The following is a 13960-nucleotide window of genomic DNA, read 5'->3' as shown; positions in this document are numbered from 1 at the left end:
CGGCCAATAGTCGAACCTCAGATTGAAGAGGAACAATGCGGATTCCGTCCTGGTCATGGAACAACGGACCAGCTCTTTACTCTCGCAAGGATCTTGGAGGGGGCCTGGGAGTATGCCCATCTGGTCTACATGTGTTTTGTGGGTCTGGAGAAGGCGTATGACCGGGTCCCCAGGGGTTTACTGTGGGAGGTGCTGAGGGAGTATGTGGTGAGGAGTTCCCTTCTTAGAGCTATCCAATCGCTGTACGCCCAAAGCAAGAGCTGTGTCCGGATGCTCGGCAACAAGTCGGAACCGTTCCAGGTGGGGGTTGCTCTCCGCGAGGGCTGCGCTTTGTCATCAATCCTTTTTGTGAGATTCATGGACAGGATATCGAGGCATAGTCATGGTGGGGAGGGGTTGCAGTTTGGTGGCCTGATGAGCTCGTCACTGCTTTTTGCAGATGATGTGATCCTGATGGCATCATCGGTCTGTGACTTTCAGCACTCACTGGATTGGTTCGCAGCTGAGTGTGAAGTGCCTGGGATGAGGATTAGCACCTCTAAATCTGAGGCCATGGTTCTCAGCAGGAAACCGATGAAGTGCCTACTAGGGAATGAGTACTTAACCAGAGTGAAGGAGTTCAAGTACCTCGGGGTCTTGTTCACGAGTGAGGGGACATTGGAGTGGGAGATTGACCGGAGAATCGGAGCAGCGGGAGCGGTATTGCAATCTCTTTACCACACCATTGTGACAAAAAGAGAGCTGAGCCGGAAGGCAAAGCTCTCGATCTACTGGGAAATTTTAGTTCTTACCCTCACCTATGGTCATGAAGGCTGGGTAGTGACCGAAAGAACTAGATCGTGGGTATACGTGGCCGAAATGGGTTTTCTCGGGAGGGTGGCCGGTTTCTCCCTTAGAGATAGGGTGAGAAGCTCAGCTATCCGAGAGGAACTCAGAGTAGAGCCGCTGCTCCTTTGCGTTGAAAGGAGCCAGTTGAAGTGGTTCGGGCACCTGGTAAGTATGCCCCCATGGCGCCTACCTAGGGAGGTGTTCCAGGCACGTCCAGCTGAGAGGAGACCTCGTGGAAGACCCAGGACTAGGTGGAGAGATTATATCTCCACACTGGCCTGGGAACGCCTCGGGATCCCCTAGTCAGAGCTGGTTAATGTGGCTTGGGAAAGGGAAGTTTGGGTCCCCTGCTGGAGCTGCTGCCCCCACGACCCGATAATGGATAAGCAGTTGAGGATGGATGGATGGATGGATGACTGGATGGATGAAAGAGAGTGCCGCAAAAAGCAGCATGCTCTTAAGCAAAGCCGCCCACGCCCAATGAACAAACCCAACAGACTTCAACGTCGCATAGTCCCACCGAGAAACTACACTTTAAACAACCATAGCGCTGCTCACAGAACCTCTCTATGCTTTCTCTAGTCTTATCTAACGACCCACAGTCATTATCAATCATTCATTTGTGTGTGTTATATAATCTTTACCCTTTCATGGTTGATACAGAGGCTACATGTACCTTGTTTAGCAGGAGACAATACTGTGGACCTATTTCTGGCTATAGCATTAACTCTATGGGGATAGATGGTGTTCCTATTACCTGTCCCAAAACATTCCCTCTCAAGGTCACCAGCCCGATGGTCCACACATTTTGTTCTATCACAGATTTGTTGTAATTTTGTCCTCACCATTTAATCTTTTAGGTCGTGATGTTTTGTCTAAACTGTGCTCCATTGTGCACTCTGTTGTTTCTTTTGAGCCACAGCCTCAGGATAATCTAGTGATTCCCACAGACCTTGTTTAAGTGCCACGCACGTTGTGGGCAACCCATGCCAAGGAGGTGGGACACATACAGTTAGCTCCGTATATTATTAGGCTGCGCTCCACCACACCAGTGTATTGTAAATAGTACCCGCTTTCCACTGGAAAGGAGGAAGTGTGTATGACCTCATACATTCTGCAGTATGTGGACAACATTCTTCTCTCTGCCATGGACCACACTGTCTGTACACAAGGCTGTCTAGCCCTTTTGAATCACCTGGTGCATTGTGGATTCAAGGTCTCACTCTCAAAACTTCAGTTCTGTCAAACCTTGGTGCACTACCTGGGTTTCTTCATCAGCCAGGGTGAGTGTCGCCTCTCCTCAGACCGCCTGAAAGTCATTGTCGAGGCTTCTCCCCCCACAATGCAAAAAGGTATGCTCAGCTTTCGTGGACTGATCAATTACTGCCGTCATGACTGTTCACACCACGAAAAAGTGTTCAGACAATGCTGTCTCAAGGGTCAGCCTCACACTATTGAATGGACTAAGAAGATGATGCACTCTTTCTTTTATCTTAAGCAGTCCTTGAGCTCTGCTCCAGCTTTAGGTCTGCCAGATTACATCTCTGCTTTCCACCTCTACGTCTCTGAAGATGGAAGCACGGCTGCGGGGGTTCTGACCCAAGAGCACTCGTGCCTATTGCACAAGAAGTATTCTATATATACTCTGTTCTTCTTGAATAAAGAGAGACCTTGCCATATGAACTGTGTGTGCGTCATTTGGCAACTCTCCCTTGAGCAGGAAGTGTCCAGCTTGTCGACAGATATCTCTTCTCTTGTCCTTCTACTCTCCTAGAAATGACAGCTCTGACTAAAACATCTCTTCTCTGAAAAGAACCTGAAGATTTTCTAAACAAAACTTATGAATTAGAAGCTCTTCCTGTGACCTGCTACTGCCCTATCTCTCATTTTATGCCTGTCCATTCAGTGGCCTAAGTATCTAAGCATCCCATTCACCCCAATGCTGAATGATTTGATAATAATGAATTTCAAAATTCAAACAGATAGTCAATTTATATTTGCCTATCTCAGAGTATACTCTGTCGATTAACCAAAATGATCTATTTCCCTAATTCCTGTTACAAATTCCTTTGCTGTATTTCAAGAAAATTAACAAAATAAAGACCTTCATTTGGAATGTCATTCATTTAGCTAGAGAGGGATTTTATTGTACACTGGTCACTTCATCCAGAATAAAATGTGTTGTGTGTTAGAGACAGGACGCAGGTGCATACAATCAGAATTGTGTTTATTTGGGCATATCCAAAATTCATAATAATATGCCTTAGTATTGGTCAAAACATAGGTAGGAAGCACGAAAAAATGCATCAATAATAAGGAAACAATGATTAGAACTTGGAGATGATAAGACTTCACACTGAAAAACTATTCAAAGGTGAACTGAAAACAGGAGAGAACAATCAGGATCTAAACCAGCAATAGGACAGTGCAGATACCAGACACAATTCAAAGCAAAATGCATATGGCCAGACACAATTACGTGATGTAAACAAAACCTGAAACATAGAAGCTCTGTTTGCGCTTGGAGCCATGCTGAGAACACATGCTGAGAACTGCAACACACAACGAGAGGGGGAATTAAATGACACAGAAACAGCCCTTCTTTGGCTTAATGTTGAATATGCTGCTCTTGTCCCACTTCAGCGGCTGTCTATTTGAATCTAATATATTTTTCATAATATGTTAGTCTATTCTTTCTTCCAACTTTAAATATTTTATATAAACATAAGATTATAAGCTCTGTCCTGGCTGTTACGACACGGTGAAATTGGCGCTGCAGTTCACAATGTGTAGTGCTGCCCAGGGACATTGCAGAAGAGGACTACACTTCCCAGCCATAGCTGGGAAGTGTGATACAAAATGTCAGCAAGGAGAAGGCCAGTTGTCTCCCACCTCACAGACCCTACGACTGTGCCATTGACCTCCTACCCGGGGCAGCCCACCTCAGGGCCGCGTGTACCCGCTCTCCCAAGCGGAGCAGCGGGCCATGGAGGAGTACATCCAGGAAGCCCTCCGGCAGGGGTACTTTGGACCCTCCACATCCCCTGTGTCTGCCGGGTTCTTCGTTGTAGAGAAGAAAGGAGGGGGCCTCCGGCCATGCATCGATTATCGGGCCCTCAACCAAGTGACGGTAAAGTACCGGTATCCTCTGCCTCTCATCCCCTCAGCCTTGGAACAGTTACAGTCCGCTACCATCTTCACTAAGCTGGACCTACGCAGCGCTTATAACTTGATCCGTATTAGGGAGGGGGACGAGTGGAAAACGGTCTTCAGCACCACTTCTGGACATTATGAGTACTTGGTCATGCCGTATGGGCTCGCTAACGCCCCCTCTATGTTCCAAAACCTGATCAATGACGCCCTAAGGGACATGCTGGGAAGGTACATAATCGTCTACACCGACGATATTCTGGTGTATTTGACCTCCTTGGAGGAGCATGTCCAGCATGTCCGGCAAGTACTGCAACGCCTACTGCAGTACCAGCTTTACGTAAAGGCTGAGAAATGCAAATTCCATCAGCACACAATCTCTTATCTAGGGTATGTCATTAGCCCAAGGGGAGTCGCCATGGACCAGCGTAAGATTCAGGCGGTCGTGGAGTGGCCCACTCCGCGAACCGTCAGGGAGTTGCAGCGTTTCCTTGGCTTTGCCAATTTTTACAGAAGATTCATTAGAGACTTTAGTAAAGTAGCACAACCCCTGACGTCCCTCCTGAAAGGTAAGCCCCGGCGACTTCTTTGGACCCCAGCCGCCCAGGTGGCTCTGGAGAGGCTTAAGCGGGCTTTCAGCACGGCTCCCATCCTCCGCCACCCGGATCCCTCCCGGCCGTTTGTCATGGAAGTAGACGTGTCCGAACTGGGAGTGGGAGCCATTCTGTCACAAAGGTTTGGCGAGAAACCCAAGTTGCACCCCGTGGCATTCTTTTCCTGGAAACTGTCGCCAACAGAACGCAACTATGATGTGGGGAACCGTGAACTCCTGGCTGTTAAGCTGGCCCTAGAAGAGTGGAGACACTGGCTGGAGGGGGCTGTACACCCATTTGTTATCTTCACGGACCATAAGAACTTGGAGTACCTGCGAACGCCAAACGCCTCACTCCTCGCCAGGCCTGCTGGTCCCGATTCTTTTCCAGATTCCAGTTCACCCTGTCTTACCGGCCTGGTTCAAAGAACACAAAGGCCGACACCCTGTCTCGCATTTATGCCCCTGAGGGGCTGACGGATCAGAAGAGTTACATTGTGCTTCCCTCCTGCATAGTGGGAACCTTGGAGTGGCCCCTAGAGCAGAACTTAGCCCGTATCCCCAGCTCACAAATCCCAGCAGCCTGTCCTCCCGACAAGCAGTTCGTGCCGAAGTGGTATCGTCTCGAACTCATCACCTGGGCCCGCATGACTTTGGCCACGGGCCACCCGAGGGCCCGCCGCACGTACCAACTGCTGGCCGAGAAGTACTGGTGGCCCAACATGCCCAGAGAGGTTCAGCGCACCGTATCCTCATGTTCCTCTTGCGCTCAGTCCAAGGGACTGCGTGCACTACTGGCTGGGAAGTTGGTAGCCATACCCATACCTGAACATCCGTGGTCCAATCTGGCCCTAGATTTCATAACAGACTTGCCAAAGCCGGAGGGAAACTCCGTGATACTGGTGGTCGTAGATCGGTTTTTGAAGTCCCTGCGCCTAATTCCTCTACCAGCCATTCCATCCGCCTTCACAATGGCAGAACTCCTGTTTCAACATGTCTTTCGTTACTTCGGCATCCCTGAGGAGATTGTGACTGATAGGGGGCCACAGTTCACATCTCGTGTTTGGACTAGTTTTATGAGGAAGATGGGGGTCACCGTTAATCTCACTTCTGGGTACCACCCCCAGGCCAACGGACAGGCAGAACGGGCCAACCAAGAGGTCATACGGTTCCTTCGGACCTATTGCTCCACCAACCCAGGGGACTGGAGCCAATTCCTACCATGGGCAGAATACGCCCAGAACTCGCTACGGCATTCCGCCACTCAGCTCACCCCGTTCCAGTGTGTCTTGGGTTACCAACCACCATTATTCCCTTGGAACGCATCTCACACGGACTCGCCAGCAGAGGATGAGTGGTTCCGCCGGAGCGAACAGATCTGGGAACGTGCCCATCAACAGCTGGTGCAGGCGTCCCACACCGCCAAACAAAAGGCCGACCAGCGCCAGATTGCTCACCCCAATTATCAAACCAGGGACAGGGTGTGGCTCTCCACAAGAGATTTGAATCACCCCGTACAGGCACAAAACTTCAACCGAAATATATTGGGCCCTTCCGAGTTCTGAGGCAGATTAATGAGGTCACGTATCGTCTGGACCTTCCGAGACACAGTCGCATTGCCCCGTCTTTCCATGTCTCACTTCTCAAACCAGTGATCTCGGGCCCCTTGGCCACAGCGGTGCCGGAGGACTCCCCACTGGAACCGCTGGAGATAGAAGGCCACCCAGCCTACCGTGTCCACGACATTCTAGACTCCAGACGGAGGAGGGGAGGACTTCAGTATCTGGTAGACTGGGAGGGGTATGGACCAGAGGAGCAGTGCTGGGTTTCAGCCCAAGACATTCTGGATGCAGGCCTGCGTAAAGACTTCCATGCGGCTCATCCAGACAAACCGGGTGCCCGGAGGGGGGCGAGGCCTCGGAGGACTTCGGCTCCCGGAGTGAGCCCTTTCGGAGGGGGGCTTTGTTACGACACCGCGAAATCGGTGCTGCAGTTCACAACGTGTAGTGCCGCCCAGGGACATGGCGGAAGAGGACTACACCTCCCAGCCATACCCGCGCTCGAGTTTTCCGGAGTTCTGATTACGAACACCTGCAGACATCTAAAGTTATATAAGGGCCTCGTTAGCATTAGCTGCTTGCGAAGTAACCGCTCAGCATCCTCGTCTCTGTTGGTTAACCAAGCCTGATTATTATTAGAAGTGTCTTCCCGGTTCTCGATACGCTTTTGCCTAAGCCCCTGTTAACCTGTTTTACCTGCATAATCCCGACTCTCATCTCGTTCCGTGTTCCGCCTGGTGTCCGTCACACGTCATCTCCTCGCCTGCCCGCATTTGTCTCCGTCAGCGTCTCGTAACACTGGCATTACAAACAGTCATTGGAGCAAGCCAATAGTGCTCAAAATCAGCAGAGAAACTGTGACTATAAAAATGTCTACATACTAAGGATGTCACGATACCAAAAATCTAGTAGTTGGTACCGATACCACCAAAAGTACAAGATACTCAATACCAAAGTCGATACCATGGTGTGGTATATAAAAAAAAAAAAAAATTCTCTATTTTTCTCTATAATTCTCTAAAAATAAAAACTCTACTGGAGGACATCCACTGGCTGATACTGGCAAAGAGAGCGAGAGAGAGAGAGAGAGAGAGAGAGAGAGAGAGAGAGAGGAAGAGAGAGGGAGAGGGTATTTTAGTTATCAAACACTGTCTGACAATGAGTCTCTGGAGGTGTACTCCTAAACACGCGCGCACGCGCACACACACCGCTTATACTCTGAATGCGAGCATTAGTTTAAATTCACTGATACGGTGGCAGGCCAAAACGATTTATTAAAAGCATGAACATGTGAATATTTATTAGTGACATTAGGCTACATTTAGCTGACAGGACACGGGCTGAATGGCGATGCATGGTGGTCCATTACGAGGTAGTTTATAACATCGCAATGCGTTCACGTCATTAACAAATAACTGGCTATCGCAAACATTACATGTAGCATAACGTTAGCTGGTTTCACGGCCACAATGCCAGCTGCCTCAAACAAATATAATATAGGACCATCTTTCAGGTGCTTCGCCAAATTCCAGGTGTTTTCTCGCTTTGTTTGAAATGAACGATAGCATCGGTTGCACACCGGGAACTGATACTAGCTTTCCTCTCAACGAGTCGGGGCAGAGCTAAACTTGTTAAGCTAAGCTAATCTTCTGTAGTCTTTCCCGTGTGCTTGTAGGTGTTCCTCTTCTTCTTCACCACTTGTGGACTGACTAAAACACTTGCGCGTATGTGCTGCCCCCATCAGGTCTGGAAGAATCGCAACCCCGGTACTTTCATTACAAACGGTACTAATGCTACTGCAGAAAAACAAGTACCTTCACGTTTTAAGAATGTTGGTACCGGCTTGGTACCGAAGTATCGGTTCTCGTGACATACCTACTACATACCCATTAAAATTGTATGTTTTTGTGAAATAAATAAATAAATAAGCCAAGTTAAATCATGCTGTTTTTCCACCTTAAACAAAATTCAAGTTAAAAACAAATAGAAATGTTTTATGGGGGGGGGGGGGGGGGGGAACTTGGTTGCAAATCTGTGCACATCCATTAACTTGATAAAGTACCCTTTGCTTGTAATACAGCACTCAGTCTTTTTGGGTAAGAGTCTACCAAGTTAACACATCTTATTTTGGCAATTATCATCCCACTTCCTTGCAAAGATGTTTCAGGTCTATCAAATTGAGAGGGAATGTCCTGTGCACAGGCCGCTTCATGTCATGCCACAGTTTTTTGAAATTTTTTTTATGTATTTATTTATTTTTTTTAAGGAAATTAGATTAGATCTGTGCTCTAACCTCATAATGTTTCTGTAAAATTAGCCTAAAACGCCTATCCAAGGCATAACCAAAGTAAAATTAAAGCTGTCCTTGAACCATTTGGAGTACATGCATGGTTTTGGTCTCTTTTGAAAGGTGACACTGAATTTTTTTTATCCAGGAGTTAGAATCACTGTAAGTGCTACTGGTATTGAGTAATAGAAGCTTGAACATAAACTTGAAATAAATGTGGGTTTTTTCCCCACGTGATTTGTGTGTGTGTAGATGACTATTAGCTGGAAAACACAATTGGACCACATCATGAAGCCTTTCCTAGTCCAAGTTCAAATTTGACAATACCAAAGAAAATTTATATTTTACACTTTTTTCTAAGGGCATGTCAAAGCGTTTTACCAAAATCACCTTTTGGAGACTCCAAAGGGCCCTTGGTAACCAAGTACACAAACCGAGGATAAAAAGGCTTCTACTCTTGATATTTTAAAAATTATTTTGAACACTAATGAAAGGTGACACTAAGCGCTATTACATCACATATCCTGCAAGCTACAAAATGTATATTTATATGTATATTCATAATTGAAACCTTTTTGCACTTTTTCACCACTGGTTACGCAGCTTTACGCAGGGACTTTTAAATTGAAGTGTTGAAACTCACCCATGAACCAAGATATTCTTTTGAGAATTTCATTGGCTATACGATGGGCCAGTCATTGACGCAATTGTTAGCAATAGGCTTTAGCTTTCCATGAAGTAAAGGGGGAAGGCTCTTCTCTTCAGCACAGACTCTCATGGGATTTTGAAGTCTATGGACAGGACACGGAAGCTCGTATTGGTTCAAATGAGGTATCATTCGAAAGGTCACAGCCCAGAGGCCATTATGAAATCTACCAATAAGGGATATTCATTCGTGAACTGAAGAGATAAGTGAGAAAACGTGATATGCATCAAAAGTCTGTGGAGATTTACTGATACAAAATGTGCTTTGGATTAAATATTTTTAGATAATTGGATTGTTTGGATCTTTGTCAGTGTAACAAGACAGTTTTTGTTGGAATGTTATGGATCAGAGGACAACTATGAGGCTTCAAGTGTGAGTTGCCTCCGTTTCATAAGTGTTGGTTTGTAAGTCGGTGGTCTGACAGACGTTGACTGTAGCTATTGTGATTTATTGTTTAAACAGTTTCTATCAATCAAATCACAAGATTCTTAGGTTTATCGCATGAGCACCTACGTACACACAGAAGCTGTGTCCATGGCAAAGTTGTGCACAACAACACAAAAAAATTTTATTGTCAATGTCAGAAGGCTAAAATGGGCCATTCCAAAAGATTGATCTTTTTCTTCTGAAGACATTCCTTTGTTGACTTGGATTTGTGCTGGATGGTGAAATTGTTCTTCGTCTTCAGCTGTCTAACAGAGGCCTAAAGGGTTTGTGCCAAAATAGACTGGTATTTGGAGTTATCCATGATTCCCTCTATTTTGAGAAGAGAAGCAGCCCTATAGTGTGGTGATGCTGCCACCACCATGCTTCACCATGGATATGGTGTTCTTTTGTTGATGAGCTGTCTTGTTTTTGCACAAACATATATTTTAAAATTATGCCCAAAACACTCTACAGTCATGTGAAAAACATACCCCATGGAAAAAAGTATACCCCATGGAAATTGTTGGCTTTTTTTTTTTTTTTGGACCAGCAAACATTTGATCAGCTTTTAAACAGTGATTATTAATAAAGTTTATATCCTTGAACAAAACCACAAGGAAAACTTGTTTTTTCAATCACTTATTCAAAAGAAATACCAGTAGATGTGATATTCTTCTGTGGAACAATTAAGTACACCCTTTAGCAGAAATAAATTATTTTAGGCGTTTTGCATAACTGTCCACCAGTCTTGCTGGAGTTTTTGACCATTCTTCCATGCAATATTCTTTCAGTTGCAAGATGTTTGAAGGTTTTCTTGCATGTACTGCCCCTTTCAAATCCCCCCAACCACAACATTTCAGTGGGATTCAAATCCAGGCTTTGACTAGGCCATTCCTATACAGCCTCCACTTCTTCTTTTTGAGCCATTCCTTGGTGGATTTGCTAGTGTGCTTAGGATCATTATCCTGTTGAAAGGTCCACGTTTGGTTCAACTTCAACTTCAGGACAGATGGCCTCACATTATCTTCAAGCACTCTTTGATATCAAAGAGGATATCTTCAGCTGGTGATGCAGAATTCATAGTTGAATCAATGAAGGCAAGCTGTCCAGTCCCTGAGGCAGTAAAGCAACCCCAAACAATAACATTTCCATCACCATGCTTCACAGTTGGTATGAGGTGCTTCTCCTGAAAACTGTCTTTGCGCAAAACATGTCTGCTTGCGTCAACTCCATCTTTGATTAGATTGTCGAGAGCATATTATTTCAAAAGGCCTGGTCTTTGCCTATATGCTCATTGGCTAACTGTAGTCTTGCAAAGGCTTTTTCCTGGCACGCCACACATGCAAGTCAAATTTGTGCAATCTCTTTCTGATTGTAGAGGCATGCACTTTGGGGATTGGAATTCGGAGTTCGATGGAGTAGGACGTGAAGTTGGAGGCTCCTACTGATTTCGATTAAAATTGTAATTAATTAGTGTTTTTCAGCCATACAATAGATTTTGACTTATTCTACTCTGTTCCCTTGTTTGCACTTTTAACTTTGTGGTGCGTTAAAATGTCTGGAAAGAACATGAAAACCCGTGGTAGCATTCAGACACAACTGAGGCCGAGTGTGTGTGCCGCGAGCAAGTCCCCTTCTTCCCCTGAATCTGTGTTGCCGAGCGGTGACTTTGATTTCACTGCACTCAGGCTGGAGCTGCTGGCTCCAGGAAGAACATCGCCGATATTTTTGAAAAGGAGCTCCAGGAGACTTTCAGCGTTGTCTTGTCTGCTGTTCAGCTTGGCCTGCAGGCCGTGAAAACACAGCTGGCTAGTGATAAAGTTGCTACCGAGGCTACCATATCAACACTGAAAGGTACTGTTGGGGAAATGGAGCACACTCTCTCCGGTTGCACCGATGACATAGCTCACATGAAGACTACTATCAAGTCTCTCACTGCGACTGTGACTCGATTAGAGAATAAATGTGAGGATTTGGAGTCGAGGTCACGGCGCAATAACGTTAGGATAGTGGGAGTTCCAGAGGGTGCTGACACATGTACAACTGCTGCTGTAGCGGCCTTGTTAAAAGAGGTGTTTGGTCTGGATTTTGGACCGGTCCCACCGGACCCTTCAGCCGAAGCCCAAGCCTGGTGAACAACCATGAGCTATTGTGTGCAGATTCCACTATCACAGTGACTGTGTTGACATTTTACGCCGTGCAAGAGAGCTCCAGCGGATTAAAATGAGGGATTTGACCATGTCCGATTTTCCCTGACTACACAGCCAAGATAGCCCGGGCCACATTTAACGAGGTACGGCATCAACTTCGTGGTATTGAGGGTGCTCGCTATGGAATACTTCACCCAGCTCGGCTTCGCATTACATATAACGGTGTTCAGAAGGACTTTATTTCAGCGGAGGAAGCAGGAGACTATATTAAACTCTTGATATCGGGGTGAACTGCATCATCTTCGTCTTTTTCGCTCTTCTTTTATTTTTATTTTTTGCACTTGGCCTTCCAGCTCTACAGTATTTGGATATTTATTGAAGATATCATCGCTGCGTTACTTCACCTAGATTTTGTGGACTCACTCCTCTTAAATCTACTTCGGTATTAATGTGGTTCTCTGTTTTGATGCTCTGACTGGGTTAGAGTTTCTGTTTATTTAATTTTATTAGTGTTTTTTTCCTCAGCTTTACTTGCTACGCTGTTATATTATTTGTTACAAGTTTTTAAAAGTTAAGGACATTATATTTGTTATTGTGCGCAGACTGTTAAAGACTTTAAGACAGTAGGGGCTTTTTCTCTTACCGGAACTTTTTGTCCTGGTAATTTTTTTGGTTAGTTCAGCTTACTCTCCGAGTTGTTTCCACATTGTGGAAAACTTTTGGTTATTGTGGGAAACACTGCTGTCACATTTGTTTTATGGAGACTTTGGGTGTGTGTGTGTTTGGAGGATTGTGAGAGTAAACAGAACATGCAAATGCTTTGAAGGATGTGAACTGGAACGGAGTAATGTTAGTCAATTGCGAATCTGTTTTTAGAGGATTTAAACCTAACATGGTGAACAAATTATATTATAGAATTCAGGCAATTTTACTGGGGTTCTCTCATATAGTGTGGCAAGTAATAATCTGAAAAGACCTTTGTAATATCACAGTCTAACACTGGATTTAAAGAGAAGCAAATCTGTAAATGAATCACATGAAAATGAATCACATGTAAATGTATCATATGAAAATGAATAAATAAATTAAAATGTAGAGGCATGCACTTTGACACCAACAGTTGCAATACTAAGTAGCAGAAACTGTGATGAAATTTTGGGGTTCTTGGAGACTTCTTTTTGCATCAGACAATCTGCTCTTGGGCTGAATTTGCTGGTATGGACAGTCCTGAACAAATTGGTCATTTGTAATCTGCGCCAATTGTAGATTATTTCCCTTACAGTGGAATGATATATCTCTAATAATTTGGAGCTCTTTTTAAATCCTTTGCCAGACTCAGACATCCACAACCTTTTTTTCTGAAGGCTTTACAGAACTCTGTAGATCTTGGCATGATGACACCACACACACCTCAATAGCAAAGTTTCCAGCTGTATTCCCTAAGTAGGTTCTGATCACTGGCATGCAATCTTGAAAACCTGATTCAAATTGTATGGATTTGAAGGTGTGATAAATGTAGGCATGCACTTACATGTTCCATGTGACTGATCTGTTTTTTTTTTTTGTTGTTGTTAATTTAAACTGTGAACATTACTACAAAATGTCTATTTTAAGTATCAGTTGATAGAGTGTATCACCTTTATTAATAGCCACTGTTTCAAAGAGGATCAAATGTTTGCTTGTCCAAATATGTCAAGAAAACAACAATTTCCATGTGGTGTACTTATTTGTTCACATAAATTGGGTATATTTCATTTTAGGCCTGATTGTTCTTTTAACAACAAGTCAATTCTCACCTGTCCTCCTTGTTGACCTGGTAGTAATATGAGCGCTGGCGGATGGCTGAGTAGAAGGAAAATGCTTCATTTAAGTAGCTTGTTTCTGAGGTACGGAGGCTGAGGGAGGACAGCATGAGGAATACACTCATCAGAGCATTCTGAGATCCTACAATGAACAAACCAAGGCTTTTAGAAAAAGCAGCCTTACTAGTAATGGTAGTAGAGCTGGCCGATTTTGGAGGCCACCTCACCGATCTGCCACCTCTTGAGGCCATATCGACTGTCCAGCACCTGTCTGTTCTCCCGTTTATCACACACATACGCACGCAGACACGTGCACACACACACACACACACACACACACACAAACTTTTGAGGGTGCACACAATGACTTATTATATTTTATTTAAATATTCTCAGTACTTCCATATAAAACTAATATGGAGAGCACTGAGTATGAGCTCAGGTGGATGTCACTAAATAA

The 13960-nt window shown here is 45.0% G+C and overlaps 1 protein-coding gene across 3 annotated transcripts in view; it reads right to left on the bottom strand.

The window, feature by feature from the left end:
• scai (suppressor of cancer cell invasion) overlaps positions 1-13960 on the bottom strand; it is a 112521-nt gene that overhangs the window by 63139 nt on the left and 35422 nt on the right. For all 3 annotated transcript variants that reach the window (XM_017459854.3, XM_017459855.3, XM_017459856.3), the window contains exons 5-6: positions 13685-13771; positions 13495-13593 (exon numbers count right to left, since the gene is read on the bottom strand). In XM_017459854.3, coding sequence (XP_017315343.1) covers positions 13495-13593; positions 13685-13771 — 186 coding nt within the window. The remainder of the gene's footprint in view (positions 1-13494; positions 13594-13684; positions 13772-13960) is intronic.

This window comes from Ictalurus punctatus, chromosome 28 (assembly GCF_001660625.3).
Source record: "Ictalurus punctatus breed USDA103 chromosome 28, Coco_2.0, whole genome shotgun sequence".
In the NCBI taxonomy this organism is placed as follows: Eukaryota; Metazoa; Chordata; class Actinopteri; order Siluriformes; family Ictaluridae; genus Ictalurus; species Ictalurus punctatus.
The sequence above is the reverse complement of the archived record's forward strand: the minus strand, read 5'-3'. Positions and strand labels throughout refer to the sequence as shown.